The sequence below is a fragment of the Hipposideros armiger genome, unplaced genomic scaffold, assembly GCF_001890085.2.
Source record: "Hipposideros armiger isolate ML-2016 unplaced genomic scaffold, ASM189008v1 scaffold_351, whole genome shotgun sequence".
Lineage (NCBI taxonomy): Eukaryota > Metazoa > Chordata > Mammalia > Chiroptera > Hipposideridae > Hipposideros > Hipposideros armiger.
Window position 1 is genome coordinate 1,457,620 of NW_017731701.1, and position 19,503 is coordinate 1,477,122.

General features: G+C 36.3%; 1 protein-coding gene across 1 annotated transcript in view; it reads right to left on the reverse strand.

Annotated features, from left to right (window-relative positions):
* NNT (nicotinamide nucleotide transhydrogenase) overlaps positions 1–19,503 on the reverse strand; it is a gene marked incomplete in the record, with an annotated part of 93,621 nt that overhangs the window by 5,004 nt on the left and 69,114 nt on the right. The window contains 1 exon segment of the mRNA XM_019661517.1: positions 19,131–19,212. Within this exon segment, the coding sequence (XP_019517062.1) occupies positions 19,131–19,212 (82 nt within the window).

Sequence of the window (19,503 nt, forward strand, 5' to 3'; positions counted from 1 at the left end):
ACACACACACACACACACACACACACACACACACACACAATTATATTAAGCCAAAGAGAACCCCCATCTCATCTCTTTCCAAGGTCTGTAGCTTTGCCATCTGGAGCCATGAGTTTATTCCCTCCTTCACATGTAGATTCCTTTCAGCTATCCTAGGATACCTGCTAAACAAAACATTCTCAATTCTTTCAACTATTCAATGACTGACAAGGCATCCAGCACTGCTGTCCTAGTCGCCTTTTCCTATACTGGCAATGCCCAGCTCAAACCTCAGTCCCCCAAAATGAATACAATATGCTGGATGTGATCTATTGGGTTGTTGGAAGTCATGACGTATTTTTTTTATGTTTTTCATTGCAAAAATGCGTCATGACTTTTCCGACAACCCAATAGATGCATAAAGCACAGCAAGGAAATCACATCCTCAGGTCGCTCATTGATGAAACCTAAGTCGGCACTAGCATTTATAGCTAGCCCAACATATTGCTGTCTCAACAAAACCTGTGGTAATTTAAGATGCCCTGTTACTTTTCACAGGAACTGTTGCCAAGCCAGGCTTCCCTCCCCACTCTTAACACAGGTCCTGTTAGGAACAGATTAAAGAAGCAAAAGAATTGGCCCCTCCCAAAAGCAGACTTGAAAAAAGCTATAAAATTGCCATTTTTTTGTGCAGATAATTGATAAATGGTTTTCTACACTATTAAAACTGACCACGAAGAGTGAATTATTGAGTCTTGTAATTGGAAAAAAAAAAAAAAAGACATCAAGTGACAGGTGTTTTCTTTTATCAAATTGTCCTTTATATAATTTTCCTTCTGGAATCACTGCATGTTCCTAAATAACCAATTTATATTTAAAAGAGAAAACTCAAGGTTAAAAGGAAACAAAACAGTTATCTCTAGGTGGTTGTACAACAGATTATTTTATTTCTGATTTTTTTATATATTTTCCAAATTTTCTATGAGAATGTACAGTTTCTATGGTAGAAAAAAATTAACTTCATTTAAAATAAATTAACACTTCATGCTTTTATATTGTGATATAATTTAGAAATGATTTCTCATATTATTTCATTCTATCCCTAATCATCCTCAACAATCTCCACCAAGAATTAGAATTTAGGGCAGCTGAATCAAACTCAGTACTTCAGTTAAACAAACTGAGTTTTAGAGCTGTTATTACTATATCTAAAAAAAAAAAAGAAGTGATGCATCTAGGAGGGACTGCTGACACATATTTTTACATAATGGCTAATACGACTCTAGGATATGCTAGGCAATTTGCACAACTTTTTTAGTAAATAGTTAAGCTGGGATTCAAACTCAGGTCCTTCCACCTCAAGAGTCTGAATTTTTACCTACTATACAATATTGTCAGTGGAGTCAAGCCATTTAAGAGACGTTTTTGTTTAGTTAACAGCTCAAGTTAACCAGTTGTGTGATGTTGGGCAAGTTACTTAATGACTCTGGTCAGTTTTCCCATAGGTAGTAACCAACTGTTATTATAAGCTCACATCAAGCCAAGGGCTACATAAAACTGTGTAGAAGAGGTCTGAGAAATACCATTTATCTCTGCTTGAATGGACGAAATATGAAGTTCCAAGAATCCAATTACAATGTGCTTTGAGAAAAACTGAGTGCCAAGAAATTTTCATCAGTGCTGTTAGGTTGGTGCAAACGTAACTGCGGTTTCTGCAATGTTGAAATTTGCTTCTGATATTAGAATACATTCTTAAATAAATGTGGTTATGTTATACATCATTTTAATGCACATTTCTCGCTTGATGTCTTCTTGCTAATGACTTATTACTTACTGTTTATTTTATGTGTATTTTAGACTATGGAAATGATGTTAGACAAAAAAGCAAATTCGAGTGATTTTCTTATTCAAATTCAAAATGCGTCGTAAAGCAGCAGAGATGACTCGCAACATCAACAACACATTTGGCTCAAGAACTGCTAAACAAACATACAGTACAGTGGTGGTTCAGGAAGTTTTGCAAAGGAGAAGAGAGCCTTGAAGATGAGTGTAGTGACTGGCCATCGGAAGATGACAACGACCAATGAGAGCAATCATCAAAGCTGATCCTCTTACAAAACTACACGAGAAGTTGCCAAAGAACTCAACGTCAACCATTCAACAGTCGTTCGTCACTTGACGCAAAATGAAAAGGTGAAAGAGCTCGATAAAGTGGGTGCCTCAGGAGCTGACTGCAAATCAAAACAATCGTAGTTTTGAAGTGTCATCTTCTCTTATTCTACGCAACAACAATGAACTATTTCTCAATCGGACTGACGTGCAATGAAAAGTGGATTTTATATGACAACCAGCAAGGACCAGCTCAGTGGTTGGAACTAGAGGAAGCTCCAAAGCACTTCCCAAAGCCAAACTTGCACCAAAATAAAGGTCGTGGTCACTGTTTTGTGGTCTGCTGCCTGTCTGATCCACTATAGCTTTTTGAATCCCAGCAAAACCATTACATCTGAGAAGTATGCTCATCAAGTCGATGAGATGCACCCAAAACTACAACGCCTACAGCCGGCATTGGTCAACAGAAAGGGCCCAATTCTTCTCCACGACAATGCCAGACCACACATCGCACAATGCTTCAAAAGTTGAATGAATTGGGGCTACGAAGTGTCGCTTCATCCGCCATATTCACCTGACCTCTCACCAACCGACTACCACTTCTTCAAGCATCTCAACAACTTTTTGCAGGAAAAACACTTCCACAGCCAGCAGGATGCAGAAAATGCCTTCCAAGGTTTCGTCGAATCCCAGATTTTCACACTATAGGAACAAACAACTTATTTCTCATTGGCAAAAATGTGTTTATTGTAATGGTTCCTATTTTGATTAATGAAGATGTGTTTGAGCCTATTAATAATGATTTAAAATTCACAGTCTGAAAGCGTAATTACTTTTGCACCACCGTAATACAAATTATAAAAGGAACTTAACTATTTGCATGGACAAATAGACATAGGAAAAGAAAAGGTCTCTCACTACAGCAATGTAAAACATTTATCAGCACTTCTTCTTAAGTGCTGGCAATGTGGATCTTGAAAAAATTACTGGGAGTAGAAGGTAGAAATGAACTATATAGAATGAACTATTAATAATCTATTATTCTTTTAGAAGAAATTTATCATCTCTTCCCTCAGTGAGCTATCTGTAGTTCTATTTTAGTGAGAATAAAATTAAGGGCAGTTATCAGTTTACTCTATCTAGACAGTGATCACCCAACCTCTCCATCTCAGAAGGTTTTAAGTTCTTCAACCACAAATTCTCCTATCATTTTTGTGAATATAGAAGTTCAACGCTTGAGTAAAAATTTTTAAATGTTCTCTAAAAACAAGATTGCTTTTTTTTACTAGACATTGCTATCCTATTGTCATCTTCTGTACCACACCAGAGTTTTTTATCACTCCTGAAAACAAAAGAAATGAGGCAAAACTATGTTTGCAATCTTCATATAACAATACAAGCTATATTCAGCACTACTGCAGCTATTTTGAAACTCTCAGAGAAAGCATTTCCAAACTGTTACACAGACTCCTTGGTTGAAACAGCTACTTTAAAATTTAATATTTTTACAATGGTAATAAGATAAAACATTTGAAAAAAAATTCTCCAGGCATCAAAGTATATGCTCATTAAATGGGAGTTATTATTGCTAAATCTCAAATCTGAAAATAAATATCATTTTCATAACACAGCATTTTAAGCATGAATATAAAAAAGACTTGGAAAGAAAATGTATTATATTGAAATAACCAAAATATACTCTTAAGTTTGCTGATTGCCATGAGTTTTGAAAAGACAAAATGAATGGAAGTTTTAAAGGTGCCTGATTTTGTGAACAAGCATCACAAGTTTTTAGTTCAGGACTTTGACCCTTTTCTTCTATGATGGGGATGGCTAAATAATCAACCCTTAGATTCACGGCAATAACAGAAGCAGTAAGAAAAAGATACTACCAGGCTGAGAGAAGGTAAAGTTCACTTAAGTGTAATAAACAATTCGAATTTCAGAAAAGAGGAAAGACTGAATTTGTATAATCCTTGCATAAACTGAGAAAGAGGGCAGAGCACAAAGCAAAATGCACTTACGAGAGTGACACACGTGATTTAAAGCATGTGATTTAAAGGCACACACGAGACCCAAGTATGTAAAATTCAGAAAGTAATTCGAATACCAAAGTAAATAAGGTTAGTAAGATTATAAACCACTGGGGAAAATGGGAATTCATAAGTGAAGACTGATAACAGATTCATAAGTCAATAAGGAAGGAATGAAGGGAAGGAGGGGGAGAGGGAGAAAAGAAGGGAGAGAGAAAAGAAGACAGGGAGGTAGGGAGGCACACTATCCCCACAATGGTAGACTATCAGATAACTGTAGTGGGGTTATAAAACCACCATTTTGCAACCATCATAATAAAAACTGGTTCAGATGAAAATCTTCAGCAAAAGTTCAACCTAGGGAATCAACTTTGATGAGGAGCAGGATATTTGCAAGGTCTTCAAGAGAGCTAAAAGCAGTTTGAGTCCCTTACTCTTACTTCAACAGAAAAAGAAAAAAAACGTTAAAGACTTCCATTGCTTTCTCTGAGAGATACTTTATTGAAATTGATTAATAATAAGAATGAGTAGTTGTTAGAAATAGTAACCATATATACTTTTTGCTCAACAGGCATTTGATTAAGGGACAGAGTCCATATTTCTCTTTCTCCCCAGCTAGTAATTCCTTGTAAATACCTAACAAAATAGATTACCAACATTAACAAACCAAATCTCAGCCAAGAAGAATTTAAATTGAAACTGTAATTTCTTATGTATTTTAATGCACTGTTTGGTATACATGGGTACTGAAAGAATATTTTAACTCAACGTTCTTCTAAATGATGTGTGGGAGAACTAAAGGCAAAGAGAACGTACCCCAACAAAGACCCATGTAATCAAATGTTAGGATCCTAATGTGTCCATTTTTGAATAATGATGGAACAAACTAATTTCCAAAAGAACATAGCTAAAAATCAAAATTTTTAGTTTGAAAAAAGGTCATTCTGCTTTACAGAGAGGTTCTTACTAATGTATCTAACATATTATTAATCAGCTGATTTTCGTTCAAAATTAATGCCAATTTGTATTTCAACTGTGTCAATTTCAAGTCAACATTCCAAACTGACACAGGATTGTTTTCCCACATTCACGAAAAGGTACTCTAACTTCTATCACTGACGAGACCGAGTGCTTAAAAGGATCAGGGGGTACTGGGATAAGGTTCAAGAGAAACACAAAATACCTAACCACTTAGAAAATAACACACTCTGAGTGAAAAAAGATCAACTAGCTAGAAAAACAGGCAAAACTTTATTTTTAAGCAGACCAAATAAAACAGAAGTTCACCAAATAGTCCTCATTTTCATAAAACAGAATAAAAGAAAATGGTCTTCAAATGCAAAAGAAAGAACAGGAATTAAATTTTGAAATAAGACTTCCTCTTAATTTAAAACAAATGTCCCAGTTAGGGAAAGTTTCAGGCTTCTTTTCTGTGGATCGGGGAGAGAGGCTCATGAATCAGAGCTGATGTACTTACAACCCATTCAGTACAAAATGGACATAGAAGTATTTCACGTATAAATATGAAGGATGATTGGTTGGCAATAAACGTAATCAAGACAGTTACAGCAGTTGACACAGCCCTTCATGTATGGAAGAAGGAGGGATCAAAACCAATGATCTTAACCACTAGAAAGAGAGGGTAACAGCATAGGTGGGACTCGGGACTCCCAGAACAACTATAAGGCATTGCTCTACCTCAATCCTATAGGAATAATTGCCACAAGTTACCCACTTGTGCTCTTTTGAGATGTTAACAGAAATCTTGGACACCGAACAATTTCTCTTAATCTCCCAATCCTCCTGATTACCAATAAGTGTTTCCTGCCCCATCCCCCAAGCCCCATCCTCTTCCCCAAACCTGATTGGTGAGATTTTTTTAAAAAGAGTCACTGTAGTATATGACACGTAAGGTCTGTATTAGTTTCCTATTGCTGCTGTTAACAAATTACCACAAATTCAGTACCTTAAAACACAAATTCATTCTCTTACAGTTCTGGAGGTCAGAAGTCCAAAATCAGTTTCCCTGCACTAAAAACAAGCAGTTGGCAGGGATGCATTTTTTTCTAGAAGCCGTAAGAGGAAATCCATCCCTTGCCTTTTCCAGTTTCAGGAGGCTGCCACCATTCCTTTGCTTGTGGCTGCATCACTCTGACCTCTATTTCCATTGTCTCATTTCCTTCTCTGATTCTGACCTCCTCTCTCTTAAAAGGACCCTAGTAATTACATGAGTCCACCCAAATAATCCAGGATAATCTCCATACCTCAAAATCCTCGCCTTAAATCTACGAAGTCCCTGTTGCCATGTAAGGTAACATATTCACAGGTTTTTAAGGATTAGGAGGTGAATATCTTTGGGGGCCATTATTCAGCCTACTACAAACTGCCTTTCAAGTCCTCAAATCCCATGAATTAGGGCCTCTATTAGCTGAATAAACGAATATACACTTTGTGATTTACTTTTGGATTTCATTTTTGTATCCCTCCTTAATTCCAGTATTTTTTGTTTGATTTTTATTTACTTGTTTGCTTTTAATGCTGCCTTTTGCTTATCTTTAAATTAATCCATCTGGCTATCATCATTATGAGGTGTCTTGGACAAAATTAGAAATCAAAGACCTCCAAATGTATGAGTTATTATTGTAGTATTTGATTAGCTGCAGACTTCATAAAGACAGTGTTTCTTTTGAGCTAGTTGGGAAGGGTAAATAATCACAAAGCTAACCAATATGTTATGCTGAAGATCCCAAAGGACAGATCATTTTACATCTGTTTGCATAATAAGCTATTATACTAAACTTTACGACTCTAAGATTGGAGAAAAACACATACAAGGCTATTACAAGAGAATGCCAATGTTTTGAGAGAAATAACAGAACACGCTAAATTTGTAGAAATATGTATGTGCATGTTGATGAGTCAGTGTGAGTTTATAACAATTCTGGCCCACGTAACTGGCTAATCTCCAAAGTATGTATTAAAGTTAATTATATCAGACATTGGTTGGCCATGACCGGCAATTTCCAGGAACTGACGGCCAAAGCTCATCAATGTTCCATCATCACATGAAGAATATCCAGAATTCCAAAATGCAAAGCCTACTAGCCTTTTAGTTCTTCCCTTTGAACTATGAAAATTATTTTTATTGTATACATGCTTAACAAAACAGAGTGAGCTGCCCCTGACCACAAGATTCTACAGAAGGGAAATAACTACTAAAATGAGATCACAGAAAGATCTTCCATGCTCCCAGAACTCTTTGTTTACACACCTCCTCCTTACAATTCCCTGCATCGTAGCAACTGGGTGACATTACTGTGCTCTCCAGACTGGGAGCTCCTTGAGTACCGGGACCATGTCTTATTTATCAGTTCCCACGATACCCGGCACTCTATTTTAGGTACTCAATTAACATGGGGGGTGGGAGGATGTATGGATGTGATTTTAAACAATAGAGTGTGCCCAATAAGGTATGCTGACTACATAAACTTTGTCTCTTTTTAGAAAAAGAATTTAGGGAAGTAGTATAGAAGAGCAGTTAAAAAGCTCTAGAGTCCCACTGCCTGAGTTCAAAACATCGGGACAATTTACTTCTGTGTGCCTCACTTTCCTCATGTGTACAACGGGACTGATAACAAAACCTCTTCAGAGGATTACTGTAGATTTACCAAGACAGTTCATGGAGGGAGCTTTTCACACAAAGCACTTTCGGCCAATGCCTGGCACGCATAAGCTTTTAATAAATGTAGCCTGCAATTATGATATTCTACTCAAATCCTTTTTTGTAATATAAATGTTCTGTATTTTTCAAATAAATGCATATTTTCATGAAAAAGAAATGCACATTTTTACATTAAAACAAATGTTGGTTTGATATCAACATTTTCTAAGTTGGCTTTCTAATTTTTACCTTGAAATTCCAGTAAATGTCAATATAATCCAATAAAAGCCAGAAATTCTTTGTACTCACAACTACATAAAAACACTAGACAAATTATATAGTCAATATAGATTAACTGAATACTGGACTCTTTGGAAACTTGGTCATAACTAACATTCAAATACAGATTTACTTTGATTGAATCAAATTTCAAAAGGTCATACTTAACCCTTCCACAGATACTATTAGACATTTGCCCTGACAACAAATGTCAGGCAATCAAGTCAAGGCAATCTCTTGAATTATCTTGAAGCGAGAAAAATTTTAACATTTTTTGTTATTTTCCTCTCTCTTATATGAAAATGATAAATTTTTTCATAGATCATTACATAATAAAAACTAAGACCTCAGTAAGTAATTAAAAATAGACCCAGGCACAGTTCAAAAAAAAAGGTAGAATAGTCTACTCAAATAAAAAACCTGATCTTCAGAGCCTTTTAAATTAGCTAAGAAAAATACAGCAAATAAGCTATTCGTGAATACCGCATGAACTGGGTAAAATGTGGTAAGGGAGCAATTCCAAAAAACACCATAGGGCCGGCCGAGTGGCGCGATGGTTAAGAACTCGCTTGGGATGCCAGAGGGCCCCGGTTCGGATCCCACATATGAGGGCCAGTGACACTGCTCTCTACAGCTAAGATGCTGAACAACAGCTCAACCTGGAGCTGGGCTGCTGTGAGTTGCCGGCGACGGCGTAGGCTGCAGCCCCTGTGGCAGTGGGCTGCCATGGGCTACAGTGAGTAGCCAGCAGCCAGCGTGAGCGGCCAGCAGCTGCAGTGAGCGGCCGTCCAGAAGCCGGCGACTGATCTGCCTCGCCTGGGAAGAGCGCAATGATGGTGCCAACTTGGGCCAGTGAAGCGACGTCCTCCACAACTAGACTGAAGAACAAAAGGACAGCAACTTGTCTGTTCCCCTTCCCCCAATTCCCCAGCACTGTTCCAATTCCCCAATAAAAAAAAATTCTTAAAAAAAAAACCATAATTTTTTAAGCCTGGCTTTTTAATACGTGATGACAAAAATCCCATTCTTAAACTCTCCTGCGCCCTCACATTAGAGACACCACATGTTCTAAAGGGGACACAACAACGAGAACGCCCATGGTCGCAGCCATGGCAACACTATGTCCTAACCAGCACACAGTATAACCGTGGTTCTTGGACATGAGGGGCTACTAAAGAGTATAAGACATTTACCACATGGATGCTACCACAACTGTTAAATAAACTCCATTCTCCTTCTTGTATTATGGAAATATCCAGATTTAGTTCAGCAATAAACCATGAAGAAGAGCCAAGTAACCCAACTCAACAATAAGACAAAGAAACTACAGGACAACTGTGCCCCATTCTAAAGTATTCAGTTTTCTCCATTTTGCAAACTCTTGCTGTTATAAATAGTGAAAAGGATCTCCAGATTTTAAAATATATATATCTTTACAACCTTCAACTATTTGGTTAAATGTTTTGGGAGTCATTGCAAAAATCTATTTTCATACTCAAGATATTCAAAGGGTTAATTTCCTTTCTTTCACTGTGTTTTATATTTTAAAGTCAAACTATATATAGGACGATGTACACTGATAGCATTTTGGAATTCTGCCTTCCCAATATCATCCCACAATTTATCTAAATATGTTATTCTCAACTATTAGGAGAAAGACAAATTAAGAAAAAGACGTAACAAAGGAAAATTTTAAAAAGCATTCATTTATTAAAAGCTTATTCTTCCTGTTTTCAAACATCAATATTTATCAACCTGTAAACCTTAAGAGCTAAAATAGATCTTAAAGATTCTCCAATTCAACCTGCTTCCTAAGGCAGGGATCCTTTATTTAGAATTACACTATGTTGTTCAGTCACAAAACAGGCTAGTTCCACTGTAGATGCAATAGAGTCCCTGGTATGGGCTACACATTAAGGACTTTTGTATTCTATGTATGCATGTGGCAATGTTCCATTCTGAGGACGGTCCATGAAGGCAATAAAAAAATGCGTTACTATATTCAATTTTTTTTAATTGTGGATTTCACCTGTGAAAAATATGATGGGATTTGAAATGGAGGTTTCTTTGCTTTATCACTCACTTTCTGATCAGAATGTCTAATTGACAGTTACAGGTCACACTAAAAGCACAAGAAAAAGTTATTTTTTAAAAGAAAAAATTACAGTAAATGTAGTTTAGAATAAAACCTTGTAAGACATGAAGCAGGGTAAACTGACACAAATTTCACCCTTGCTGGTGAAAAGGCTGGGACCAGCAGAGTAGGGTTAGCCTATCCATCTGAAGAGAAACATCATAATGAAGTGGAAAAACCTCTTCCTGACAAGGCAGACGCTGTCCACAAAAACTAATTAATGAAAAAGGCTGTGGAATCAACTTTCTGGCAAAGCTTCTTAGGCAAAAGGGTAGACACCCAGCTTTCTAAAATTGGGCAAAGCTTCTTAGGCAAATGGGTAGACACCCAGCTTTCTAAAATTGTGAAAGTCCTTAGAAACAGTGGTTCAGACAAACTCACTCATACAAGTCCAAATGAAAAAAAAAATGTTCATTAAATTTCCTAGGACTGTCCAACAGCCAGAACTAGAGAACATTATGTACCTTTCTTTCTTTTTGTGAAGGCAAATAAGAGCTGATCTGCTATTCTGATCTGAAATCTGGTGCTCATCCACGGCCTGCCTTTCTTTAGGAAGAAAATTACAAACGTTAAAGAGCTTACAAAAATGTCTCAGGGTCACAGTTTTTCTAATACAGAATAACAGAACCTGTTCTATGACGTGGATGAGGAAATGTTTGACAAAAGGCAATGGTCGCATTTTCCATGTGTACATGCAGTCTATGACACTGGGGAGGCCACCCAAAGAATGAGAAGTCATCGAAGGAGGATCCATCCGGTCAGGTGATCTAATGCAAACACTAACAGAGCCCTCTGCAGAACCATGTCTCAACGCTACCTTTTCCATGCTGAGGAGATTATAGATTGTGCCCAAATATGGCTTTTTCATCACTGAACCAAATTCAGCTACTAAACCCAGAATAGAAACTGTATGACTCCTGATAGCTTTTATTTCAAAATAACCAATAAAACTATGAAGAATGATATCACAGAAAAAACTAAAATTATAATTTGCAACTAATGTTCTGGATTATTATAATTTGGCATATTGCAGACATTTAGTAAAAATTATACATAATTTCATCTTTCTTCTGAATAACTTTAATGATGTTGTTGAATGGTTCTTGAAATGCAATGATTGGTGAGCACCATAAAATGCAAATTATAAGCAAGATACTGAAGAATTTCAACATGAACTGAGAAGAAGGCTTTTATTTACTTATACCCTGCCATGTTTACATGAACTTTATTGAAGAAAATCAGCTCAGAGAGTTTATTATGACTAATACTAGAACTAAGAGCCAAAAATCACCCTGATGGTCAGAGGCAGTGGTTTCATCAATTGTGCTAGTTTCTCCCTCAGACCACTGAAATGCCTGTGACAGGGTTTCTAGGGAATGAGTCCTACAATGGTACAGCTGGCAGAGGTGTTACAAAGCCCCTAAATCACAGGCTTTTAACATAGTCTTCTGTTCTTTCCACCACGCCGATATGCTGTGGACAGTATAAAGCCAAATGTAGTGTGGTCGACATTCAGAATCTGGGAGGAAGATGGCCACTTCCTAGGAGCACAACAGACACCTTTGATCTGAGAGGCTACAGGCAAGTCTATACATAGGCTGAACACAGATGTGACTGAATACACATACTCTCTTTGGTTTTCCTCTTTTCCACCAAAAGCTTTACCCATTTGACCAAATATGCAAGTAATTCCCATCACACCCACCCTCCTGCCACCATGTTTCTCACAAAAGCAGGCTCAGTGCAAGGTGCAAGGACACCATATTCTCTCAGAAAACCAGAATACTGGCTAATTCATCGCCAAATAGTGCCAGTTGTAACTCTGAAAGTCTGACACAATAGGCTATGCTATAGCTGTTCGTCATTTCAACTAGCATCTGAATTGGAAACACAATGGGGTTATAAGTGTTTCACAATTCAGGATATCTTAAAGCCTATTAACTAAACTCCCAGTGAATGTAAATTCTAAAAAGTCAGTAATTTTTTTCTGTGTATTATTTACTCAAATACTATACTGGATCTTTTATCTGGTCTAATTTCTATTCTCCTCAGGAACATGAACCTTTATTGCTTTACAAATTTGTATGTCCTAACTCTTCCTGCATCCCAAACCATAACAAATCCAAGAAGGCTGAACTGTTTATTTGAATTACATTTAGTCCATGAAAAACAGGATAATCCAGTTAGTTAGACAAAATATTTCATCTTCAAGTATTCTTCAAAGAATGAAAGCTTTCTTAGCAAAAAAAATATATATTTAAACTTATAGCCATGTCATACAAGACTGTAAAACACTATTAAACTGTAAATACAACTGGCAGCTAGATGTGCTTAGACAGAGCATGAAAAAAATTTAATATTTATTTTTTTTAATCTGCAAAAATGTTCATGTTATGAGCAGTATAAGTAGCTTGAAATGTCCCCTGGACAATTGACTACGCCTCTCCTTTGCATTCTTCCTCTAATTCTTCTCTACTTTTCTTAGCATACTATCACATTAAATGAAATACATTCATTGATTCATTTGTTTATATATTTCTTTTCTGTATTACTACCATATTTTGCCATGTATAATGTGTACTTTTTTGCCCAAATTTGTGAGGGAAAAATAAGGATCCACATTACACATGGGTAGTACTAATTCGGTATCTACATAAGTGTTTTTAATTCTTTTACTTATGCTTATGAGTTAAAAGTGTAACTCTAGAAATCAATAATGATATCCGTATGCAAAATAATACCCTGGAATATGATAATCGGTTTTGTTGAACTTACAATAAACTTGCAACAACAAAGAGTGCTTGGTCTTCTATAATGCATAAATATCCTAAATTTGTTACTGGTACATAAAATTTCTTGTACCTTGTATCTGTTCTTGTGTTTTATAATTATTTGTTACATAAAACTTTTTGTACCACAACATGTTAAAAAATAAACGCTAAAATTCCTTTATAATACATAAAACAAGTACCTAAATGTAAACAAATAAAAATTTGAATTAAAAAATTAAAACGAAATATTTTTTTCCCTGTAAGTTTGGGCAAAAATATGGGTGTACATTATACACAGGAGCGCATTATACACGGCAAAATACGGTATAAACTTCTGAGAGTTGGAACTGGGCTTATGCCTCCTAGTATTGTCAGTACCTAGTAATAATTTCTATCAATAAATTAAAAAGATACAGGTGAACATTAACATGAAAGTAATATATATTGGGTTGTCAGAAAAGTCATGACATATTTTGTCTATGTTTTTCAAAGGTCATTTATTTATATAAAGAACAAAGATCAATCAATGATATATTGCCCGTTTTGTTCAAGAACCTTTTGCCATCTTTTAGTGAGCTTCATAATTCCTCGTTCATAGAAGGACCTGTCTTTATTTGCAAAAAACTGAACAAGGTACTGATTTACAGCCTCATCTGAATTGAACGTTATACCACACAAGGAGTTTTGAAGAGAGCAAAACAAGTGTAAGTCTGACGGCGCAAGGTCAGGTGAGTATGGTGGGTGTGGCAACACATCCCATCTAAGCTCCAATCATTTTTGATGGGTTGTCAGACTTGTGTGTGGTCTCGCGTTATCGCGATGGAATACAACCCCTTTACAATTAAAAAGCTCTGGATGTTTCTGGATGACGGATTCATTCAAACTGTCCAACTGCCAACAGTACACAGTTGAATTGATTGTTTGGTTCCTTGGTAGGAGCTCGAAAAACACGACACCTTTAAAATCCCACCACACTGAGAGCATAACCCTCCTCTGATGAATGTCTGATTTTGATGTCATTTGAGGCAGATCATCATGTTAGGACCAAGACCGTTTGCGCACCACATTGTTGTAAACAATCCACTTCTCATCACCAGTTATCAGTCGCTTCAAAAAAGGATCGTTTTCCTCACATTTAATGAACATATTGCAGATGTTTATATGCGCCATCAAATAAACTTCTTTGAGTTCATGCAGAACCCAAATATTGAGCTTGCTTATGTATCCCAGCTTCTTCAGGTGGTCGTGAATGCTTGAATGATGGATGTTCGATGTTTCTGCAATCACTCATGTCGTGTAACATGGGTTTGACTTGATCAATGCCTTTATTTTGTCGTCATCAACCTCGGTAGGCCTCCCTGACCGAGGAGCGTCGTTGAGATCAAAATCACCAGCACAGAATTTCATGAACCATCATTGTCACTAGCATTGTCACAGTAAACTTTATGCAACTTTTCACAAGCTTGACGCACGTTCTTCCCTTTATGGAAGTAAAACAGTAAAATATGGCAAAAATGCAGTTTGGTCTTCCATCCTCAACTTGTTGTAAAATCTCCAAAACTCAACCAAATCGCTCAATTTTTTTTTTTTTAGAATGAAGCTAGAACTGTCAGCTGTCAAATGACATAGCAATAACATAGATGCAAATGACTCTAGTATTTCCAAAAATGAACTGGTGCCATCTGTTGCAAACATGTGTCATGACTTTTTCGACAACCCAATAACATCACTTAGTCAATCATAGAAGTTGATATCTGGTTTCAAAAATTCAACACTTCTGTGATAATCCAAGCAATAATATTTTTATAAAAAGAAAAAAAAATTACACCTCTTTCTAAGAATTATTCATTGGGAATACTATCTCTGCTTTATAATGAAAAGCCTATCGTATCAATCCAAAGATTCGGAAATAAAGAGAAAAAAATGTCTATATCCTTGTGTCATGATTTTTGCGATAAAATGCTTTTAGAAATCAAGCTTAAGTTAGGTAAGCTACACAGGCATTCTGGGCAACGGGGAAGTAACAATATCCCGGCCAGTAAAGAAAGTGTAAGTCAGTGAACTTTCATGATGTTCCAAAATGAGCTCTTGTCATGAAACGTCACATGCTTCATTATATAATCTCAGCTCTCTGCGAGCATGTTATGACTATGGCCAAAGTAAAGGAAAACAGGAGTGTCTCTAAATCAATCATGGGCCATGAAGCCAGACAGACTGTATGACAGATGCAATTTTTCTTGGCACCACTTGGGCATAACTAACTGATGACAATCGTATGTCCACACTGGCACATTTCCACGGGGGATGTGTGTGAGTATGTCACCACATCTGGATGTTAGGCATGCTGGGGTCCTGAGGCTCAAAGATCTACCAAAACCAGAGGCACAGCAGCTGTGCTCAATGAACACCGTGGGAGCTCCACAGAGTGATGAAAGGACTAAATTACCGCAAACTGTAAATACAGATTTATTTCATTAACATACGAGGTAACTGCTGCAGCCATCTCTTGTTCACAAACATTTGTCTCTTTTGAAGAAAGTTAATATATATATATATATATTCCTAACTTCATAAAGAAATGTTGCATTTCTCCTATGAAAAGATAACACACTCAAAGCAAAATCAATGAAGTTTCTATGATTGCCTTCAAATAAAAACAAAATCTTCACACAGAAGCAAGAAAGGAAAAATATGATAATCTACTGTCATGTTAGCAAGAATAGTTCTCTTCCATTTAATTCAAATGTGAGATATACATAACTTGTTACAAAGCCCATGCTGAAAATTCAACATACTGTATTTTTTTAAAATTTTAATATACTAATATATAATTTCATCTTTAATATGAAATATTTAGATCAATATAAATGACTAACTTTTCCTAACTCACAAATAGTGAAATCAGACTTAACAATTTTATTCTTATCCTATATAATAAATTTACTTTCATAAATTATTTGAACAAACTATGACAATTATGAGAAAATGAAAAGCTCTCTCATGAAAAGTCTATGTTCTAGTCACAAAATTAATTCATAAAAAACAAATTATAACTGAGAAACTATTCACTTATGTTTAATTAAATATCTCCCACAAATCTTAAGTCAAATAATTACTTTTCTCATGCAGCATGACAGAAATCATCCTAAAACAGCAGTTTATATTATGTCCTCGTGGATAAAATTCAAATTTTAATCAGATCAGAAACTAAAATTGCATTTGTCTTATCCCTTTTCTTTTCCGAACATTTTTTTCCACCCCTCTTATTCCTTTCCTTTCACATCCTGCCTTCCATCAAGCTTCCCAACTCTTACGACGCTCTCCAACTTTGCACCTACCTACCTAACACTGGGCTGTTTTTCCAAGGTGTCTGGTTAATATAGGCTGATCAGTGGGTAACAAAAGACGTATGTCAAGTTAATCATTCCCTTCCCTAAGTATAATTAAGACATGAAAGCCATCTTTCTCTATTTTATTATGAGTGCCACTCATCTCCTAAACATGTCCGTGGTGACAGAAGGCATTACTAATACATTCGACTTTTCACATGTGGATTGAATATAGAAAAACAATTTATTTTCAGAAAAATCATAAAGATTCTTTAACACATCCTTTCCACTTATAGGTCTGCAAATGCTTTAAGTGGCAAGACTATGGCCAAACAGGAAGCACGGTTTAATACCTTATATGAAAATAGGAAAAAGTTACTAAAATGAGACTTCTTATGTGAAAATTAAAAAACAAAGTCAATGAGTTTCCTCATCTTCTATCTTCAGTTCATCTAAGGTATACTAAACATAGGAACCATGTACTTCACAGAAACGCTGGAGCTAACACAAGATAGCATTTTAACCCTATACTTGAAAAACACAGACTTATAGATCACAGGGAGGTAGAGATTAGGGGAAAGAATAAGAGAAGAAAGGGAAGGGAGGGAGGGAAGGAGGGCGGGAAAGAAATGCAGCTGAGAGTAAAACATTTTAGATAGCCTATGATTTCATCATCTAAGTCTCTTTTACCACTATTAATAGCTGTGATACTTAAGTTGAAGATCAGGACTCTGCATCCAGTCTGGCATGATACTCTCACTAGTTCTAGGCACACTGTGCGGCTTATTATCATCTGCCCACAGACAAAAGTGTAAGATTGGCATCTAAAAGAAATGTTTGTTAACAGACATCAACAGTTGTGTCAATGGACATTAACATCCTGGCGAACCAACTTAATTTTACTTAATAGTAGTTACCTTGTCTCTGTAACTTATGCTGCCATGTCAATGAAACTGCTAGAGAAGCAGCTTCCCCATAAAACAGACAGCAGTTACCCTCCCAGGGAAACTCCAGCTACGCCTGTCACTGACTCCCAACCGCAGAGGTCCAGAATAGATCCAAAGGTGTACAGGACAGACACAAAGTATGACCAGGGTCATCACCCACTGGCCCCGTTTTTACACGCCTCAAACCCTCCATCCAAGGTCAGGAGGAATAATCTAGAAATACAGAGTCCTCAGCTTTGCCATTCTGTTTACTATCCTCCCAAGAGCAGAGTCCAGAGCCCAAATGGCAAGGGGCAGGAACAGTTGTTGCTCTATTTCATATGTGAAAAAGTGTATGGTTTTAGAAAAAGAAAAATTTCAGCAGTCTTTTCCACCCTGAGAGTGTGGGAACTAAATCAGCCAAACAGTAACCAGCCCACACGCTTAGCACTGGGTCTCTCTTCACAGACCTCTCTTTCGCTTGTTGTTTTTCTTCAGTGTGGACAACAGAAACCAGACAGACCCAACCTGATGTGGTTCAAAGGCTCTGCTTGACCTCCTTCCGCAAATCAAACAAACCACAGAGAAACAGGACTTCTGTTTTTCCCCATTAATAAATATCTTGCAATTTAGCATAACAAAAATTCCCTTTCTAAAATGAGCCTGTATTTATTTAGGTTCCATGCTCTTAGAGGGTGAAAACAGTAGTAAGATTAAGGCTAGAATCAGGTTTTTACAACTTAGTCTCCTCACCTAAGGTTACATATTTCAAACTCTACTTTAAGATACCAATGTACTATAAATCGGAAGCTGAAGTAGAATAATATTGAATATCAACTATAATTAAGTGGATATTATATATATATGAATTACTTTTATTGATTATTTACTTTCATAAATTATTTGAACTATGACAAATATGTGAAACAATGAGAAGGTCTCTCATGAAAAGTCTATGTTCTAGTCATAAAATTAATTCAATAAAAAACAAATTATAACTGAGAATTTGTTATTCATATATATATTTCCACGAGATGTGGAGTGCAGCATAGGGAAGATAGTCAATGGTATTGTAACAGCTATATACGATGCCAGAGGGGTAGTGGATTGTGGGGTTATCATTTTGTGAGGGGTGTAAATGTCTAACTATTACGTTGCTTTGTACAACTGAAACTAATAACAAATAAACAAAATTTAAAAAATAAATACATAAATAAAAAATAAAACTCCACTTTAAGAAACAGTCATCAATGTCTGACCACTATGCTGTATACCTGAAACTAATATAATATTGAATGTCAACTATAATTGAATTTTTTTTAATTCAATTTCTCAGTTTAAGCCGATTAAGTGCTCACTAGCCACACAAGGTAAGTGGCTACCATATTGGAAGACTGCAGATAGAGAACATTTCCATTTCCACAGAAAGTTCTATTGGACAGTGTTGGTATAGACTGTGATCTGCTCAACTCAGGCCTGTTCTCCTGTTCTCACCACTCAAAACGAAAGATAGAAAGACTAAAACTTTCAGGGATCACTTCTATATTTGCTACTGGAGGAGTTTCTCTGAACATGTAGAGCACCAGAAATGGAGGGCTGCTTGCTGTTTCAACAAGTATAATGTTACAGTTATGTAAGAAGTGTTCTTACCACATAAAATGCATTTTTAAGTGGTAGTAAATTGGCCAAAATGCTAATAGTAGTTGTCTCTGGGCAATGGGACTATAATTACTTCTTTCTTTTTCCTATTTACGTGTTCTAGGATTTTATGCAATAAGCACAATATTCTTTTCTTAATTAATAGAAATTACATTTAAGATTTTTAAAAAAAAATAGTCATCTAAAAAAAGTCATCTGTTTTCTTTTTCTTTCACACACACACTGCAAGTCTCTCACTAGAAGCACTTACCTGACTTTTTTACCCTGTTCAGAGAGCATCTTTACCAAATCAGCGATAGGGTACTGAGCTTTGGCAGCGCAAAGACCATAGCCTACAAGGAATGTTAAGAACACAGAAGAATGTGGTTTTTATTTTGAAATTTTATGAACATATTTTTATGCCCAAAAGGCAATCAGTTCACAGGACTAGAAATGAAAGCAAACCTATAATATGGACTTTTTAAAATACTGGACTGAATTTCAAATTCAAAATCTAATGGTTTCCTCCTCAATCTTCTGTAGTATCTGATACTGCTAGGACCCCTCCCCACACAGCACACCACACATGCGCCTGTGTTCATTCTCTCTCTCTAGCTCTCTCTCTCTCTCTCTCTCTCTCTCTC